The sequence below is a fragment of the Cryptomeria japonica genome, chromosome 3 (genome assembly GCF_030272615.1).
Source record: "Cryptomeria japonica chromosome 3, Sugi_1.0, whole genome shotgun sequence".
Taxonomy (NCBI): domain Eukaryota; kingdom Viridiplantae; phylum Streptophyta; class Pinopsida; order Cupressales; family Cupressaceae; genus Cryptomeria; species Cryptomeria japonica.
The window spans coordinates 846,924,918-846,945,991 of NC_081407.1; the positions used below are offsets into that span (position 1 = coordinate 846,924,918).

At 36.1% G+C, this 21,074-nt stretch overlaps 1 protein-coding gene across 1 annotated transcript; it reads left to right on the top strand.

The window, feature by feature from the left end:
- Positions 1 to 8,844: 8,844 nt before the first annotated feature.
- Positions 8,845 to 12,945, top strand: LOC131033640 (small ribosomal subunit protein eS7). The gene is made up of 6 exons (XM_057964900.2): positions 8,845 to 9,035; positions 11,430 to 11,520; positions 11,618 to 11,691; positions 11,918 to 12,041; positions 12,141 to 12,323; positions 12,431 to 12,945. Exons 2-6 carry the CDS (start codon positions 11,446 to 11,448, stop codon positions 12,551 to 12,553), a joined length of 579 nt encoding a protein of 192 aa, XP_057820883.1. The 5' UTR covers positions 8,845 to 9,035; positions 11,430 to 11,445; the 3' UTR covers positions 12,554 to 12,945.
- The last annotated feature ends 8,129 nt before the right edge of the window (positions 12,946 to 21,074 follow it).

Here is a 21,074-nt window from a genome sequence, read left to right on the forward strand (position 1 = left end):
AAGTTACATTTTTGGCAGATTGGCACGATGGTTGTTACTCATGCAGGAGTTTGATATTACAATCATAGACAATCCAGGTAAAGCAAATGTAGTGGCAAATTTTCTGTCTATACTACAAACAAAGGATGATCTTGCAGGTATTGATGATTCCTTTCCAAATGAGCATTTGTTTTCAATCAATGTACACACTCCATGGTATGTTGACATAGCTAACTACCTAGCAACTAACAAAGTTCCTCCTCATTTCTTACCCAAGGAAAGAAGGTTACTTGTAGAGATGAGCTTCAATTTTTCATGGATAACAAATTTCTTATCTATACAGGACCAGATCAAGTTATGAGAAGGTGTGTTTGGGAAGATGAAACTTATGACATTCTTCATGCCTGTCATGATGAGCCTTGTGGAGGACACTTTGTTGCCAAGAGAACAACTATAAAGATCCTGAATATGGGTTATTATTGGCCAAATTTTCATAAAGATGCAGTTAGGTACACCAGAAAATGTGACATATGTCAGAGGATGGGCAGACCCACTAGATCGGGTGAGATGCCTTTGCATCCATAGGTGGTTGTTACACCATTTGACAAATGGGGGTTAGATTTTGTAGGACCTATTGATCCACCCTCAAATGGTAGATCATACATCCTTGTGTGTAATAACTATACATAACAAAATGGGTTGAGGTGAAAGCATTCAAACATGTCAGAGATAACAAGGTAGCAAAATTTTTGTATGAGGAAATCTTTACAGGATATGGAGTTCCAAGGGAGATTGTGACTGATCAAGGGACATAATTTACTTCCACGTTGATCATAGCTTTAGTCAACGAGTATAATACAAGGCATAGGAAGTCAAGCCCCTACCATCCTCAAGCAAATGGACAAGCTGAAATCACCAACATAGAGATTGAGTCTATACTAACCAAAACAATAGCCCTCCATCTGAAGGATTGGTCTAGTAGGTTGTCATAAGCAGTTTGGGCATGTAGGACTACATGGAAGACAACTACAGGCTTTACACCCTTTGAGATGGTATATGGGAAAATGACTATGATGCTTGTGGAGTTTGAGCATAAGTCACTTCAAACAACCATAGAATTAGATATGACTCTCTTTGCAACTCAACGGGATAGAGTCCTACAACTTAATGCCTTAGATGAAATCAGGAAGTCTGCACTGAAACACACAGAAACAATCCAAAATCAGCTCATGAAATGGCATGATAAATATATAAAAGATAAAGCATTAAAACCAGGAGACTGAGCCCTTCTATATGACGCCAGGTATAAAGATAATTTGGGGAAACTGCAGATGTGGTGGTTAGGGCCCTATGAAGTGGTTGAAACATTTCCAAATGGTGCAGTATAGTTGGCTACTATTGATCTTGTCAAATTTAAGTTGTTGATAAATGGACATCGGTTACAACTCTATCATAAGCCTATTTCCAAAGTAGAATTCCTACAACAATTCATAACTCGAGAAATTGTCAAGATCCCTGCACCAAAAGTAGGGGGACTTATAGTCGCACCTTCTTCCTAATTGCTTGTTGCATTCACTCAATAGTAAATATTTTCATATCCTATGGAGGTACCCTTCTTCTCTAATAAATATTCCATTTTCATACTCTCCCATCACTCTTCCATATCATTCCATTTTTGCCATTCATTTCTCCACCTCACTTTCCCTACATTTCGGTTAGACTTTATTCACGATGGATTTCTCCAACTGTTGTCATTATGGCACAATACCAGGTACACTCATGTGTATTTATTTTTGTTGCATGCATTTATTAAAACATATTTTGTCTCATAATGATATTTCCATAGTTGATCTTTTAGTCACCCTCTGCATGTGTGGACACCTGTTAAGCCTTAGGTTGGGGGGGGGAGTACAATAGTGAATTATTCTTATGTGATCTTGAATGAAGATGTCATCTCACATAAAAGTTTAAATTTAAAATTATTACGACTTGATGTGACATTTTGTGCTCTGTTATACCTCCTATCGCCGCCATTTTTTTTGCATACCTTGAGTTATTTTAAAACAATTTGTAGTAGGGTTGTTTGCAAATAGGGTATATTTCCTTTTGATAATTTGCAGAGTTTTAGGCGAAATTGAGCATATTTCTACATCGATGTGTTGTGAATTCCAACGAGGCAATGGGTGGTCCACCGGTTCACCATGAATCTACAGTGCATGATGTCCTTCTGCAAGATCAGGTTTGTGAACCTGAATTCCGCAATAGTGGGTGGATAGATTATTTTCTTAAGTTAACTGAGTTTAATGAGGATATTGCAAGAGAATTCACTCACACATTTTTTGACGGGGAAGCTCAAGTGAAAGGGCAGAGAGTTATTGCAATGGAGGAGCAGATTGTAGAAGTAACAGGGTTGCCAATCGATGGAGAAAAATACCCTGAAATAAAAGACACACGAAGTGCGAGGGCAAAATTCACACAACCAAGTGACCCACCTTTGGTAACAGATAAGCAGGGGACCAGAAGAGAATCCCTTCCTCCTAAATGGAAAGAAGTAGAATTATATATCATGAAGTATTTGACTCATGAAGGGAGGTACTCATGCCTGCACTCCCACCATTTTAAGCTCCCGAGTCATCTGCATCATGGAAGGAGAATGAATGTTCCAAATGTGTTGTATAAACTTATTTCCATTAGTGTAGTGAAGACACAAAAAGGTAGGCCTCACTTTGTTACTCACCATTGTTTGATTAAATTATTGGTAGAGAGGTCCTTGAGAGATTTTTCCCAAATGACATGGGATGAATTTGTAAGGATTAGAAGGTTTAATGATGTGGGTCCAACAGAACAACCCCTATCTCAAGAAGGGAAAAATTTGGAAAGACCTGCCCTTGCCACTAAGCCCTCATCCTCTAGAATGTCACCAGTTCAAGAACAACTTGCAGCAGAGGAATCCCTGCCAAAAGAAACCTTGGCAGAGTCAGCAGAAGCTTCGGCACAGATCCCGTCATAAACCCGAATAAGAACTAGGGTCGTTGTGCGGAGGGAGAAGGGTAAGGAGAGGCAAAGCGACACAAAGAGGAGAAGAAGAAAGGAAAAAGAATTGATCCAACCTCTCTTGTCAAAAAGAAAATAAAAATTGTTGAAGAAAGTTCTCCTGTAGCCACCGCAAGAGCTGCAGAAACACCTAAAGAGCTCGAAACAGAAAAGCCTCCTGGAGGCATTAAAGAAATGCCTTTGAGAACAAGCCATGGGCTCCAAGGGAAGGCTAAAAATAAAAAGCAATTAGCGAAGCCAAGTGCCAGTAATCCTATTGACTCCCTAGAGCGAGAACCAAGCAGTCCTAACCGAGATGTTATTCTACCTACCTCGCCTGTGAAGCCACGGGAAGGTGTGAGCTTGGGTGGGCTTGACAACTTGGCCTCTATTGTAGAAAAAAATGTTAACATAGAAGGTGGAGCTGAGAAGTTGAAACCTATAGCAAGAGTTCATAGTCCACCCTCTTTTCTTACTAGTCATGTTGTTGCTCTTGCCTTCTACAAGGAATGGGAGTTAGAGAAAGAACAAATGCATAAAATTTTTGATCAACAAAAGAAGGGATTGAAGAAAAAGATGAGGAAATTGCTCAGCTAAAGAACAAAGTGGAAACAATAGCCACTATGATACCGCAACTAATGAAGTGCAGGACACCACCTCGAGTCTACTTCCTATATTTGAAAGAGCTACATATTTGTTTCCAATTGATGAGAATTTTCAGGGACTTAAGTCCTTCTTTAGAAACACCTCGGGAGTTTTACCATGTTTATCAAACATCTCCTACAGCCATAAAAAATCTGCTTTGTGAGTTTTATTTACATAATTATGTTGTCCCTAATGATATTGATCAGAATCCCTTTCTCTACATTGGGGATATTCGAATAAGGGCTCTCATGTCATGGATTCAGAATGAAATTGCTAGGGGAAAACAGTTTAGGGTACACAGGAAGGAGGAACTTTACCTTCCACTTGCATTGAGAGCTAAATCTAGGAATCCAAGGAGGCTTTATAATGGCTAGTAGAAGATTATGTATAAATTGAATTATGGAGCTAACATTCTGCCTTTAAGAGAGGAATAATTCAAAGATTATGAGTAGATGGCTATGATTGAGGGTCAAGTGGCAATTGGACATTTAGTGCAGTGTTGGAATAGTCTACTTGATGAATTGAAACAGTCTGAGCCATATTCTTTACCAAACTATCATGAAACAATAAGGTGGGCACCCAAATATATACATTTGGGCATAACAAAAGGAAGACACTGGTTGCCCCTTAGCTTTCAGCCACCCATTCTTCTATGACCATTAATGGGATGCAAAGATGATGATCCACCTAATGACGAAGAAACAAAACACTCCAAATGGACACAGTTGGAAAAGATAAAAAAATTCTATTGGAGCTTGGCTACGGGAGGCAATGGACAGGTTACCCCTGGGGATTTCAAAGTTAATGCTAAAATTAGGAACTTTCTTGTTGTTGGAGGACCAACAAGAAGCTAGGTTAAGGGGCAATGATGAGCCAAAATAATGGCTCCATCATAAAAACTCTTGCTTTGGTCATATGTTTGGACAATGTTTAGGTCATAGAACTTCCTTGGTTGATGGCTTTTTGGTATTATTAGATCTAATTTATCCTAGACCTAAGGTTGTTACTTGATGATCTTTATACAATCAAACTATGCAAGTTATCTGAATTAATGGTTTAATTTGTGTTATGTTAGCATCAATGGATACACATGCTTTTGTGGACATTAACGCTATGATGTAGGAACAACCAAGATGAGAAGATGACTAAGCTGGCAGTTAAGGAGACACATCATCATGTCGATGGATGCAGACTTGGTCAAAGTGGAGCAGCATTGAAGGAGTCCATAACCAATTGACCGCTTCCTCAACAAGACAATCAGTGGAGTATTCATGATTGTTCCCGATGAAACATAAATCTAGGAAAAGAGGTTGCCCTATATTTTCTCAATAGTAGGACGGTTGCTTGTTCTACATTTATGCACTGACTTCTTCTTTTTATGTAATAATTCCTGCTCACATATTCCTTTGGGACGTGGGCTGATCAATTGAAAGTTTGTTACAATTTTTTATTATAAATAAAGGTCTCTACTTCCTCGCAGGGGTAGACAATGCGACCATAGAGTTAGTAGTATTTTGGTGTTTTCAAACTTATGTGTATTGAAATTAGCTTGAAATGAATAAGATGAAGATGATGGTATTATGAGTCTATCAATTGTTATCTGAGTTTTGGTATACTCACTCAAGGGGGCCCACTTGGTGAGTAGTTCATGTGTATTTGTTATGTAATTTACATTTTGTTATAGTTGTTGTTTTGGTGTTCAACTATTCCTGCAGCCAATGGAAACAGTTCCTATGTTTGTTCCTACAACCAAAGCAAACATAGTAGTTCTTGTCCGCTAACCAGAGCATTGTCATTAGTAGTAGTGGCTTAAGTTGCTTTCAATTGCGACTTTAGATAAATTGTTAAGCATTATGATTCTGCATATTTCTTTTAGAAACTTTCCTTTTTCTACAGTAAGAAAGAATGGCTTCAACTCGAGCTTAGTGCACATACAGTGTCGACCCATTTCAAGTTCATGTCCCTGGTTGATTAAATAAATGAATCTTTTCCATAGGAAAGGTAGCTACTCAATAAGGATGTCCAATCCCTGAGCTAAGGTTTTAGAACCCAATTACTATTCCAATTGCGAGGACCAACAACCACCATGAGAATTAAAGCAAACTCAAGAGGAAGAATCATCAAATTTAACACTAAATCATAAATATGCCAACAATTTCAACAATAACTTAAGCATGACAGGTGCCACAAAATAGATAGAGGAAAGATTTGGTGACTAATCCGGTCATAAGAAGACTCAAAAAGATTCAAGCTAGCCCTTGCAAAATTTAAAATTTCATCAATAATTGAAAGAATCGTCAAACTTGAAAACAATTCACATAACTATGTGACTAAATCTAGTCACATTGAGGGAGTAAAAGCTACACAACACCTTGGAATACCACATCCAAGATGTGTTAGAGAACATGCCCAAACGCATGTCCTAAGGAATTCAATTCTATACATAGATAACCATCAATTAATTATGCAACATAAATCATATAATTTAGTTTCTTTCAAGCATCACACATGTAGCATTACTTACACAATATAGATCACATTTTCCAATCAAAATTCTTTGGATATGCATGTACATACCCCAAAAAATCAAAGTTGTATCAAGCTTTTAACTTAAAAAATAAGTACGGGCAACCAAGAAGTTATACATCGTACACATACATGCATACAAACCCAAATTAAACTTATACATCAGAGGTGTTGCCCTGAGAGAGATTATTTTTGCTTCTATAAACTCTAAAGCAAGGGACATACTCCCCTTTCATGTTAGGTGTAAGAATAACTATGAGGCTCTTTTCCTCACTATTATAGTTGATCTTGATTGATGCAACTATTGACTCATACAACTAGCACTTACACCATATGTGCTAAACAATATTTGACTGGGGTTTATGTAGTCAAGTGTCACAAGTAAGCATAGTGAGCTCAAGGCCCAAGTGCGGAACCGAGAGCTTTGATACCAAACGTAAGGTCCTCCATGATATCAAATTAACATAATTCACAAAATAAACATAATCTAGCATAAATGATTCCCACGTTGCTCGTAGCTCCTAAGACAATTCCCTTAGATCTGCATGGTTGATTGAAGATTGATGATGCAATGCTCTTTAGATGTGATCACAAATGATGTAATAACATGACAAAACATAGAAGAATCAAATACAAACATATGCTTGCATGAAAGTTGATGTGATTTTCTCCATAATGCTTGAAGGATATGGTGGGATGAAATGCTACCTTGAATGCTTGAGAATGTTATGGTATGAAAGTAATGATAATGCTTCTCAGATCAACATGAATTGATATGATGTCTTTATAGGGTTCCCTAGGTAAATTATCGATTAGGTTGACCTCAAATGGTCACATTGAGCCATAGGGACCAAAATTCATCGAGGAGGGAAAGTGCCCCGTCCTATTTAAATTGGAGCCTATTTAAGGGGGACCATGACACCCATAACACCTTGGCCTAGACAGGGGCGCCCCAAGTGCCCTTGTCCTCCCAAAATAGGGCAAACAAGGTTGGGTTCAGGAGGGCACAGTCCTAGGATGGGGTCAACCCATCATGCAACTAGGTGACATCAGATTTTGAGTAAAATGGGCCAAAATGGACCTAGGGGAGAACTAGGATGAGACACACTAAAGTAGGGATACAAAAGGTGGTGTAAATTGTGTAGGATTACAATTTACGATGCTACACATCCATTTCAATTGCATTTTCAACTCAATAAAAAAGGAACAAAACTCAATCTGCATTTGACCCTTTTCCTAGTAGAATTGAGGTTGAATCTATTGGGTTCATTCTCCCTTTTAATGTAATGCACGTAAAATAGGTTCAATTCTTAGTTTACATAGCTAACTTGTGAACTCCTATTTTCCTCTGTTACAAGGTGAAATTAGAGTTAGAGCTCATTTATGATTAGAGGAAAATTAAGGTTATGATTAGGCCTCAAGTTTAAATAGGGTTTAATTATGTTAATGGCTAGACTTAAGGTAGGGTACATGTTCACTTAAGGTTAGAGGGTTTCTTTACTATTAAGGTCAGAGTTCAATTATGATGTGTTAGCATTTAATTAGGGTTAAGGTTATGGTTATAATAGTGTTAGAGTTTAATTATTATAAAGGTGAAATTAGGGCTATAATTTAAAATTTTAGGGTTAGCATTTAATTAGAGTTAGGATTAGGTTTCAATTAGAGTTATGATTCAATTAAGGTTTAGAGTTCAATTAAGTTTAAGGTTAGGATTAGAGTTCAATTGGAGTTATGATTCAATTAGGTTTAGGGTTATATTTCATTTAAGGATTAGAGTTCAAATAAAGTTACAGTTAGGGTTCAATTAGGGTTAGGATTAGAGTTCAATTATCACAAGCAATAGAGTTTAGTTAGGGTCAAGGTTATGATTCCAATATTAAAAAAAAGGTTTGGGTTCCATACTCTAATTTAGGTTTAAAAGGGTTGGGTGGGAGTAGATAGGAAAAAATGCAAAGATACAGTGTCATTCCAACACCCTCTTAAATGGAAGATATTCCATTTGTTCACACTAGCTCCTACAGGAGTTTTCGCATTCAACATACATGCATCAACTATACATTCAACACTAAGGATTCCCATCAAGCATTGACAACATTCCACTCGAAGAATTGAAGCACATAAGATACATTCTTGTTGATGAGACGAGCTTCATAAGGCTAAAACTACAACTAAACATAGATAGTAGACTACGTTAGGTGTTTTCGCACAATCAACATCTATCTTGTGATTGAGTGTCCATAATTTTGGTTAGTGACCTCGCACAACTACCGCCTATAATGGACAAGCCTATCTACACATCACATTCAATTGCCAAACATTGTGGGACTAATTCATGATAGTTGTCACCTAACAAACAATGTTTCAAGAACAAGGTGAAACTACAACACAAGCATAATTTCTCTAAATGTTGTTGAACATACAAAATACAAAACCAAGCTAAAATGATGCTTAAATTATAAGTTGCATCCATTCATATTTAATTTTTTCCCACATTCACGATTAACTCAATTGTATCCTCCAATATATTACCCAAAGTATATCTTATTATCAGCATAACCATTGCAATTCGTTAAAGTGCAAGTGCTAGTTATTATAAAATAATATTTTTTTAATATATTATAAATCTTAAGAGAGTAATAGAAGTGTAAAATCATGATAATTATTAACCATAATTTAAAGGCAACTCAAACCCTAATATCATTTTTCACCTCACGTCTAAAAACAAACCCGGATGTCAGTAGCCCTAAACCCAGGTTTGCCTGGAAGGATTTCGCAATTTTTTCTGCAAACTCTATCATTTTTCCCTTATCGACATCATTGACAGCGCGACCGAATAGGTGCGGAATTTTGAGGTAAGTCATTTGCCATGGTTTCGTTGAGTTTTATATTTTAGATTCTGTATGCGGCGGGATCATTTTTTTGTTGTGCTTATTTCATTTTAAACAATTTTGTTGTTATTTGTCAAATTAGGGCATTGGTTCTGGTTTTATTTCAATTTAATTTCTCATTCTCCACTTCATAATATATGTCTTAGTGTTGTTGCTTTGATACATTGTTTGCTATCTCTGCAAGCAATGAATTTCGTGGAGTCCATGATCTAGGAGTAATGTTTACCTTCCAATAACCTCAAGATCATCATTTCGTCACTCACACGGGAAATGCTATACTATGATGGGTCTGAAACAAGACATCTCTTTTGTTTTTACCTCTTTCATATTGGTAATAATAAATTTATTTAGAAATGTTAGAGCAGGAGGTATTTTTGAAGTAAGTACAGGGTTTGACGAAGTGGGTATTGGATTTGAGACCTTGGTAGATAGTTTGATGTGAAAAGGGCGGGATTCTTTGTCATTTCGTCGGCCGAATCGTTTGCTAAGTTTGGTACTGAAACAAGGATTTTTTTTGAGCCCTTTCATTTGGATGGTCCAAATTTTCATTAAAATGCAAGAGTAGGAGGTAAGTGGGTACAGGGTTTTATTATGTGCTAAATCTGAGGATTTTATAGATACCTTTATGTTCATAATCGAGTTTTTAACATATGGGTTTTAGTTTCATGGTCTAGATAGGTACTGGTAGTAAATACCCAGCTAATAATCAAGAAAACAACGAGCATACTAACCCCATAAGGGTGAAGACTGAGTTGAATGAAGATGCAGTACTGTCAGGGCCCTTCATTATTCACATGGCTTTGCGGGTGTGATTACTGCAGTCAGGGAAGCGCCAACTCAGAGAAATTTTAGGCTGGATATGCTTGACCTCCTCTAACATGTTGGCTTGAAGAAATAGAAACATGAACCTCTACAAATGCCTCAATTTGGTGGGCTACTGCTTGTTACCACTGCTCATATTCCCCGCTATGCTCTTGATAATCCCTCACACGAACTGCTACACTGATCATGGCAGGAGTAACAGTCATCTAGTGTATAAGGACATACACAACTCTATTGCTGGCATTTGCATCCTATAATACAATTGATTTCATTTAAGGAGAATTCGTGCATTTTCATAAAAATCAATTTGGGTATAGTAATTGTAATTTTGGGGATAATCCTTGTAAAAGCTGAGAACTGGAGGAGGCTTTCAAAAGAATTTGAATATATATCAATTATATCCTTGAAGTACTGTTTTAATATCCCTTTTTTCTTTCATGATTGTTTTCGTTTAGTTGTTATTAACCATGTGTTGGATTAGGATTGCTTGCTAATTATTTACAAGCAATCCAGGTGGCCTAAACTTTCGAAGTCCAATTAAGTGCCTTGGAGGCACCTTAGCCAATATTTAATAAAATTCACAGGGGATTGCTGAGAAAATCCTCACAGCTTTCATGCATTCAATGCGTGAAATATCTCTTCACTATGGAGGGGAGATAATTTGGAATATGAGAAAAATTAGCATCAATAGATATAGCTTTCTACATATGGAAGGTAGGTGTTTGTAGCCAAGTGTTACTTCTTTTTCAGTTAGGAAAAGCCCTTGATTCCTAGAGGATAATGCACTCAAGAGTCAGCTTTTTATGGTTTAGTCTGAGGTTTAAAATTGATTATGTCCATGAGATGACTATCATGATGCTCCACCATCTTAAAAACTTTATGTTGCCTAATCATTCTCTTCTCCAGCCTCTGCATTTCTTTAACATTTAGATCGTGGATTTCTTTGATCCTTTCTTGTGTCTTTATAATAAGTTGGCCTTACAGAATGCCTAGGTCATTTTGCACTGCATTAGAAGCTTTTTGCAACACATTTTAGCAAAGTATGCATGCTATGCACAAATAATTTAGGAGCAGCTCCAAAACTGCTTTCTAGTGAGAGTTAACAATAAAAGATCTTTTTTGAGGTTTGAGAGTAGGAGACGGCCATATCTGTGCATTTTAGAAATGTTCTATATTCAAGTTTTAAAGAACTGTTATTGGATGCCAAAATGATGTTCAACATGTTGAAGGGAATGTGACATCCAAGATTGCTAAAATGACTCAATTGCTTTTGAATCGGAAAATTCACTGACATAGATATGCATTTTCTCTCAAGATGATGAATGAAATAAAATGTTTGATATAACATTCTTCAAAACTTAAAAAGATGAATTCACCAATAGGGTTGGCCTATTTTCTCTGTCTACTCTGAATTGAAGGTTATTTATTACTGACAATTTTTTGGCCGGCACTATGCACAGCTTCATATTTGCTATATTTGTATTGGGAATACAAGACTTGCGTGTGATTCCCAACTTTTATTTTGTTTGATTGCAGGTAAGCTTCCGCAATCATGTATACTGCTAGGAGGAAAATTCAAAAGGAAAAGGGTGCAGAGCCTGATGACTTTGAGGAGTCTGTGGCACAGGTCAGGATCAAATCTTGTTATGCATATGTTATTTTTGATGCAATATGTATTACGTTTCTTTCAGTTTGTTGTAACCAGCCTTCACTTTATACTGTAGGCCCTATTTGATTTGGAGAACACCAATCAGGAGCTGAAGAGTGAGCTTAAAGATTTGTATATTAACTCTGCCAAGTAAGCTGGTTTTCTACCAGTTGTTGGATTTCCATATGCTATTTGTAATTTATTATGTCTCAAATCTTTACTACTCTCCAAAAGTCACACCCATGGATGGTTATTAACATGTCTTGTAGTTTTACTTGGATGATTTCAACTACTAGATTCTAGAATAATATTTAAGGAAAGTTGAAGAAATTTTAAATTTTAATTGTCAGTGCAAAATCTTTTTTGTTTTGTACAGGCAAGTTGACATATCTGGCAACCGTAAGGCCATTGTTATTCATGTGCCATACCGCTTGAGGAAGGCTTTTCGAAAGATTCATGTGAGGCTTGTGCGGGAGTTGGAAAAGAAGTTCAGTGGAAAGGTTAACAGCTTGACAAGCCCTCTGTATTTTCTTTTTCAAATTGCTTCCTCTTATTATTGTGCAGTAATAATGTGGAAGTCTATTCTTGCTGAAAAACAGGATGTTGTGATGATTGCCACAAGGAGAATATTGAGGCCACCGAAGAAAGGCTCAGCTGCAGTTCGACCCCGTAGTCGAACATTGACTTCTGTCCATGAGGCCACCTTGGAAGATGTTGTCTATCCTGCAGAGATTGTTGGGAAGCGAGTTAGATACCGTGTTGATGGCTCCAAGATAATGAAGGTAAGACTATTGGCGATACGATAAACCTATAAATCAAGTTCTTTGGACTTATTGCAGGCTGTATCTGTGTATTTTGTTTGACTAACTGTGTGATTTCCTATTTTCAGGTCTATCTGGATCCTAAGGAGCGTAATAACACAGAATACAAGTTGGAAACCTTTACTGGGGTTTACAGAAAATTTTGTGGAAAGGATGTTGTTTTTGAGTACCCTTTGTCAGAGGCTAGTTAAACTTAGTTTTTTGATTAGGGTATGTATCAAAATATTGTTTTGTTGGGTATTAGGAATTTTTCTGAGCAAGCATTTGAGGTTGTGGAGTATCAATCATTCTTGTTTAGTTCTTTTTTTGCCCTATTTTCTTCAGATGAGTTAAATTTTGTTTCACTGAAGAGAGCCTTGCTATACGTTTAAATGAATTCAAGAAGCATTTGTTACTTATTCATATTTTAGTCTTTGCCTTGTATGGCGAATGACTACTAGAAGTTAAATCTTGGGAATCTGGTTGAGAAGTCCACTGATACTGAAAACTCCTTGAGGCCTATATTGAACACACTACTATTTAAGGCATTTGTTGACGATGCTACAATTTTTCAATGATTTATCTTTCTGCTGTGTTTGATTTATTTTTGTAAAGTTGAAATGTACAATGTACTTTTTTCTTTCTTTCTGAATTGAGACTAATAGGAATTAATGGTAATGTAAAAACTTCTGAAGCTTATATTGTGAAGCTTTATGGATTGCTGCACTAACAGCTAAACTGCCTACAAAGTTTGACAGCTTTAAAATTCTTGTATTGTTTGTGGTGAACAATTTTTATACATGTGACTGCATGAGGAATATCCTCCTGAAAGTTTCTTGAGTGTCCTGCTCAGTACTTTTCTTTTTGCAAGATAAGTGTTTAACCCCAGTGGTTGATGACTGTAGTAGTTACAGTTCTAGCAGTATTCAGTTGACTGACCAGTTTACTGCAGCTTTGTCCAACTCTTGAGCATTTTGCATGTGTGGGATATTTGAAGGTCCCATTGAACACTTTGGTTTAGACATTTACGACTGGGCACTATGTTCTTGCCAGTTTAAGGCTCCGTAGATAAGTTATTGGTTGGAAGTGTTGTAATCCTGGCTTTGAATTGTGAAATTTGAGTTATACTGTTGAATGATTGAAGGCGCCATTGAAGATTGTTTTAGGCATATACAATTGGGTGCCACTTCTTTGCCAGTTTAAGGGTGGTCTTCTACTAAAAAAATGAGTTATTTCCATTTTAAAATTTGTGTTTATTCTAATTTTATTTCGACCCTGGTATTCTTTCACATTAAAAACCTTATCCATCAGTACTAAGAAGACAAAATCGGAAAATGGGGTCGCATAAAAGGGACTCGCCTATCAAGGCATTAATAGGATTGTTCAACCTCCCCAATTGAGTACTGTCTATAGGTATGATTGGTTCTGCATTACTTCAGTGATATTTTCTTAAATTAATATGTTTGCAATTTATTGGTGTATTGTTTGGTTGTCACCCAAGCCTAGAGGTCACATGGAGTATTCTTTTTCAGGGAGAGGAACATGAAGGTTGGATCTGGTTGACATCTCACTGTTCGAGAACAGACCCACATACTATCAATAATCATCTTAGTTGGCTTGCAAAAATCAAGCACTTTTTTTTTTTCTTTCTGAAAAAGGTGTAAAAATTTATTAAATCATCAGAACCAGTACAAGACAGGGCAATAAAGCCAGCAAAGATAGCAAAACAAGAAACACCAGCCAAATGGCACACCGCTAAATGGCACACCGGAGGGGCCACACCTAACCAAACATGTCATCCATAACAATCTTATCAAGAATTTGAGCATAGTTTGGGGGTGACTGACTCCATCTCCAAATATTCCATCCATCTAGACACTCAGAAGCCCATTTAGCCAAACAGTTGGCAGCCTTGTTCCATTGCCTAGGAACATAACAAAAGGAAACTGACTCCAAGGAGGTCTCTCAGACAAAGAATCTGTTCTTCCAACTTCTGCTTATTCAGCTTATGTTCACAACGATTTGAGAATCATATTCACAAATAATTTTGTGCCACAGGAGAGTACACCCTTTTCCAAGAACAGAGAGAACAACAAAAGCCTCCAAAAGTCAAGGCCTTATTGCTATTTGGAGTGCCCATTGTTTTTGTAGTGTTTGACAGATGGGTGCATGGAGGTCCAACCCCTCACTTTCTCAACACACATGAGTTTGGTGCCCATCAGGCTTTTTGTCAATTAAGGATCTTGGCACCCTTTCCTGCTGGTAACGTTTAGGGTCCTTGTGTTTAACCAATGGGAAATAACTTAGCATATAAATGATCTGACCAAGGAGCACATAAAAGACAGAAATGCTCGTCTTTTATCAACCAGGGGGCAAGAGAGGGATTGGAACCAGTGGTTATACATGCCTAGATATATGATCGTTGCGACTGCAACATCACTAGAGCAGTTTGTCATTTGATGTTTTCCCTACCATAGTTTTCACAACTTTGGTGTCTAAGCTTCCCATTGCAAAACTGAGTTTCTTACTTGTCACTTTAAAATGTAGAAATCTAACAGTAAATTGGTTGATAGTGAAAAAAGACTTTTTCAGTATACAACTAATTTTCTATGCCCATTTTTAACCGAGAAACCTGATTCACAATGATATACAGTTACAGCCGCCGGTAGATAGATTTGAATCCATTGCAAACATGTTTTCAACAGGCTGTTCAACAGACTTGCAGGGTAACGTGAGAAGACAGATTCTGATTGTCTGGAAGCTAGATGTGAATGTTAGTCCCCACAGTATGATCCATGGAGATGTCATTTCGATGTACCTTCCATTCTGTATCTTCACTTCAATGCAATTTTCAAGGGGACACTATAATGATTGATTTCTGCTTTAATGGAATTCAAATAGGATAATCATTTTATACCTTGTGCTCTTGAAAGAGAGGTCACAAGTTCAAATCCCACAAGGAGGTAAGGTATGTATGCCTCGTTTCTAGTGCAGTTAGGTACCTCCTGCAAGGAGTACGAGGTAGTCCCATACTGCTCTAACCCATCTGTAGACCCATACATAGATGGCTGGCATCGTGGACTATAAAAGACATTATTATTATATATCAGTGTAACATTGTTTGATGACAATTAAATGCTATATGATAAGCTAAGTTGTGTTCACCGCTTCAGACATCTACCATCACTCTACCTGTCGTCAGTGGATGTTGAGACATTTTTCAATGCTGCCAATTTTTCTCTCTTGTTTGCTGTGCTGGGTTACAATAGAGGCACAAGTTTTAGTGGTGGATAAAAGGCAAATATGTAGGTGGAGATTTGATATTATCTGTGGTAAACCATAGGATTTCAGAATGAATCTGAAGTCCACAACTATGGGAAGTAATTGAATGTTTATGTTTTATGGCTACCAGTAGTTATAGATTCTACCACATTAGTTCAGTTCTATATATGTTGTGTATCTGCACTGTCTTTGGAATAAATGCAGAGTTTCACTATATTTATTTCTTTGCACTTGATCGCTGCCCCAAATGTCTTTAAATATGGTCGAATTGCATGACTAGTGTACAGAAGAATTTTTGGAGACAAGCAGCTACAGACAAACTTTTGGAGACAAACAGCTCGGAAAAAAACTTCTAGAGATACAGGTAGCTTCAGAAGGTGTGATACTAAATCATTACTGATTTTTGGTTTATGTTCTTTGTATTGTTTTTCATCTTATTCAGTTTTAGTAGTACTAGAGTAAGAGAATGGTAAGAGAATGAGATTTAGTGCTTGTCATGTTAAGAGATCAATTTGATCAATGGTGAAGATAAATTAGAAAGATGAATGGGTGAGAAAATTTGAGAGATGGTACGACCTATAATTAGTGCATGGATTGATGAGGTTGAAGGATAAAGAGGGTGTTAGTGTATAGAGGAAATGAACAAGATATTTATTTTATTTATTTGTAGTGAGAATATTAAATAAATTATTTGAAATTTGTTTAATTTTGAAAGAAGTGTTAGCAAATTAATTAACTTTTCAAAATTATTGAATCGATGAATTAATCAAATAATAAAATTATTTAATTAATAATAGAAAAGAAAACAATGAATTTATTAAATAATTAAAAATTATACCATTAATATTAGATGGAAAAGAATAATGAATTAATCAAATAATGACAGTCTCATTTGGAAGATCACTAGAGTTGTCAGTTGAGACCGAAATTTGTTGCCATGTGCAGATGTCGAGACCAAACTTGTCTCACTGCGACCTATCGCTACAAGAGTTGGATGGTGTGATTAGGTGATATAGTTGAATCTACTATTCTTCGAGGATTTTTCTACTAGCGTTTCCTATATTTGGAAGGTTGCACCCACATGCACACTATGCCAGTCAAACCATTATTTAGGTTTATGTCAATTTATTGTCATATTGACTGGTCTCTGTCTGGTTGTGCATGGATATTTATTATGTCTTAGTTTTCACTTGGCACAACTGCAATTGGCAGTAAAGAGATTGCAGTGAAGAGGCAGCTCATTGGTTAAATACTGCCAAGTGATCAAGGGTTTAATTACTATGGCTTCCATTCAATTACCTGTCAAAACTATTTAAATATATAGCGTACAGAGAACTAATTTTAATGCAACTATATCCAAATATCAACACGACATGTTCCTTAACTAAGTAAAATTATGGTTTACGTTTCTTACATTAGCTATATGGTATGTTGATAGCAATATTAGGAAGAAGACTGTTGTCATATCAATCTGAATAATATATCCAGGAAAATCTTGAATAACATACTAATTTTTTTATTATCTTATTTCTTGTTTAGTGATCTATAATTTTTTCCTTTATCTCAATCTTTTCGATTGATAAGTCAAGCAACAAAATATGGCTCTCCAAGGATACTCATTAATTATTTGTTTGAAGCTTCCAATCGTAGCTATTAATTATTTGTTTGAAGCTTAGCTTCCAATCCTAGCTATTAATTATTAATTATTTTTTTGAAGCTTCCAATCCTAGCTATTAAAAATAAATTGAAAGAAGTGAAGGGGTGTAAGAAGACTTAACACCATACTCGCTTTATTGTATTCTTAGTTATATATTTTTATGGTTCTCAAACAATAAATTTACTATATGCATGTGTATGCATGCTCTGAGGATGTAGCCTTTGAGTTTTTAAATGAGGTATGGTGGATAAGAGATTTTCAAGAGTAATCTTTGTCCATTTCTTTTGAGTAGTTTTTAAATTATTTGAAACAACTGCAAAATTTGTTCAAAAGCAAATTGTATGGAAATGACACTTTAAGTTGGGAACCTTGTTTTAGAGCTCAAACACAACAATTTCACCATTCAAAGCAACCTTATAACTCATAAATTGTAATTCAAAATTTGTTTTTCTCTACAATTTCATTATTTAAATACTGCCAAGTGATGAAGGGTTTGTTTGCTACGGCTTCGATTTAATTACTTGTCCAAACTATTTAAATATTTAGCATTTTATTCATATAGATAACTAATTTTAATCCAACCATATCCAAATATCAATATATGACATGTTCCTTAATTAAGTTGAACTTTGGTTTATGTTTTTGACATAAGCTATAAGGTATGCTGATAGCAATATTATATGAGAAGGAATATTATTTTGTCATATCAATCTGAATGATAAATCTAAGAAAGAATTGAAAAACAAAAACAAAATTAATCTTTCTTTTTGCTTATCTATCTATAATTTGTTCTTATATGCTAATCTTTCCAATGATAAGTTGCAACAAAATATGGCTCTCCAAGAATATTCATTAAACATTTGTTTGAAGCTTGCAATTCTAGCCATAAAAAAATAAATTGAAAGAAGTGAAGGGGTATAACAAGATCCTAGCACCAAACTCGCTTTATTGTAGTTTTAGTTATATTTTTTTTGGTTCTCAAACAATAAATTTTACCATATATACACACTTTAAGGATGTCGCCTTTGAGTTTTTGAAGGAGGTATGATGGATAATAATTTTTTTAAGGGTAATCTTTGCCTGTTTTTCTCTAAGTTGTTTTTGAATTATTCGAAAACATCTATAAAAATTGTTCAAAAGAAAATTGTATGGCAATGATACTTTTCAACCGAGAACCTTCTTTTGGAGCTTAGACACAACAATTTCATCATTCAAAGCAACCATATAGCTAATAACTTGTAATTCAAAATTATGATTTTTTAAATATACTATTATGCATTTGTTACCAAATCATAGCTAGATAGGTTGGTGGAGTTTACATTATTTTCACTCTACTTCTTTTGGAGAGTTTCATTTTATAATTGTCTATATTCATTTATTTGTTTATCAAATTAATCAATAAGATACTCTAAGATAGAAAAGAGAATAATTCCTATACCCATATCTTCTAGTGATAATATTTGTATTTATTTATAATGATTTGATTTTGTTGATTGCTTCAAAACCATTTTTTTTAAAGCTTTGAAAGTCATATATTTCGATTGGTATATTTATATAATTTAGTGTTTTGGTATATCTTTTGTGTAGGCTAGAAAACAACTGTTGATTAGTGTAGAGATTTGTGGTATACCTTTTCTATATATTAAAAGATAGTCATTGATTGTTGCAGAAATTTAAGAAATAAACTTTGTTGTAAATTGAATTGTATGCATTTATATCATTGCTAGGCAATTTCATAAAATATTTTTAATTTGATTACATGATTAATTATAGATGATAAGAAAGTTTAGTTTTAAATCAAGACCAAAAAGAGATCAATTTAGTGACTATTACATTTCTTTTTGATTAAAATAAGCAACAAAACAAGGGTCCTGGCTCTATATATAGATGATAAGAAAGTTTAGTTTTAAATCAAGACCAAAAAGAGATCAATTTAGTGACTATTACATTTCTTTTTGATTAAAATAAGCAACAAAACAAGGGTCCTGGCTCTATATATAAGCAGACCATAGGTGGTATAAAAGAAAGGCAACAAAATAGGGGTGCTGATCCTAGACAAGCTTAGTTCGGACAAGCCTTTAAAAACAAGGTTGAAGGCCACTATTAAAAGCCTACCAAACTAGCAACAACCCCAAACATGAATCAAGAGGGGAGAAACACCCAAAACTTGACTCAAAGGAGTTTGGAGGGGGGGGGGATTTACCTTTCCTCCTGCAACAAACAACTGTCTAGGCAATACTATTATCAATAACATCATTAGAAGGATCAAGTAGGGAGATCCCCTCAACATTGTTGTCTGCAATTGGGGTAGACTATTACTAGTAAACAACAACCGAAGAAGACTCTCTAGGAGCATATTGTTGTTGTAAAACATGAGCAACAGGAGTAGAAGCCTCAAGGCCATAGGAGGCCACACCAGTAGCAACTAGGGGACCATTAGAGGCCTCAACGACAGTAAGAGGCACAACCTCATCTTGAGAGGAGTCATCATCCACATGTGAGGATTCATCGGGATCATCAAAAGCAGAAGCCATGACAGTCAAATGATCAACAATAGAGTCTTTCCACCAAGTAACAACACCTTAATGACATGAGAGAGAATAATCTGAACCTAAGTGACCCATTGAGAAGCATCTCCGATGGCGAAAGGGGAGGCCCTCATAATCCAACGATTGAATCCATGGCCTATCCCCAATCATAAGAACCACATCCCCAGGGAGAGGCGTACAGATGTCAATGTCGATTAAAATGGAAGGAAAGGCAGAATGACCCATGGAGGACGTGGAATCATCAACCTTCAAGAATCGGCCTATAGAGTTACCAATGGCCTCGTAACAAGAATGCTCCCAAAAATGAAGGGGGAGATTGGGAAGGCTAACCCATACCAGACACACATTGAGTGGTTCACTAAGAGGGTTACCTCCCCAAGCCCACAACTTGCCCAACACCAAGTCACGATCATCATAAGAAGTAAAGGAAGCAATGAAAAAACCTTTAGCACAAGGGTAAAGCTCAATGCTACCAGCAACCAAAGGCTTCTAAGAATCACTCAGCCAATGATAGAGGTCAGGGAGAGAAGGCCAAAACCCAATAAATCTACACGCCAACCCACATTGTTGGTAGAAACTAGTATTTTCTACCACATCTTGGCCACAAACCACCACAAGGGAAGTCTTGGCATAAGGAAGAGGATGAGATTTCTCCTTGGGGGGATGAGTAGCAGTAGATCTGGCCACATGGGCAAAGCTTTGCTCGCCAAGTGTGGAAAAAGGTCCAAGAGGGGGGACCCCAACAACAATAGAAACCCTAGTCAAACCACCATCAACTGGAACAACCAACCCACCCACAACCTGAGGAGAGGGTGGAGGGGTAGAGGCCAGGAGAGGAGCCATTAAGGGCAAGCCCAAAGTCCTCGTATCGCCATTTGAAGCGATTGGGCCAGGGGTAGCGAAAGTAGTTGCAATAGATTGCTCAAAGATGATAGACGTGGCAGTGACAAACATTTAGTTATTACTCAACACGTAAGAAGTGATTGTTACATTTAAAGTGGATATGATATTAAATTGTTATGTTTATGTTTATTAAAATTAAAATTATATAGGGTTAAAAATTCATGTGATTTAAGTATGAGTTAGGTAGAGTTAGTCATGAATTTTTTTCATGTTTATAATCGATCACAAAAGGCAAAAGTTTTATAAATTTATTTAAATTATTTTTTACAATAAATTAAAATTTAATTGATGGTATATCAATGTAGTTGAACTCTAATAAGAATTTTATATAACATATAATGG

What these genes read in the sequence shown, in the direction of transcription:
- LOC131033640 (XM_057964900.2), top strand. Translation starts at nt 11,446, where the DNA reads ATGTATACTGCTAGGAGGAAAATTCAAAAGGAAAAGGGTGCAGAGCCT. An exon ending in TTGAGGAGTCTGTGGCACAG is followed by an intron (nt 11,521 to 11,617) that starts GTCAGGATCAAA and finishes TTTATACTGTAG; the next exon opens with GCCCTATTTGATTTGGAGAA. An exon ending in ATGGCTCCAAGATAATGAAG is followed by an intron (nt 12,324 to 12,430) that starts GTAAGACTATTG and finishes TCCTATTTTCAG; the next exon opens with GTCTATCTGGATCCTAAGGA.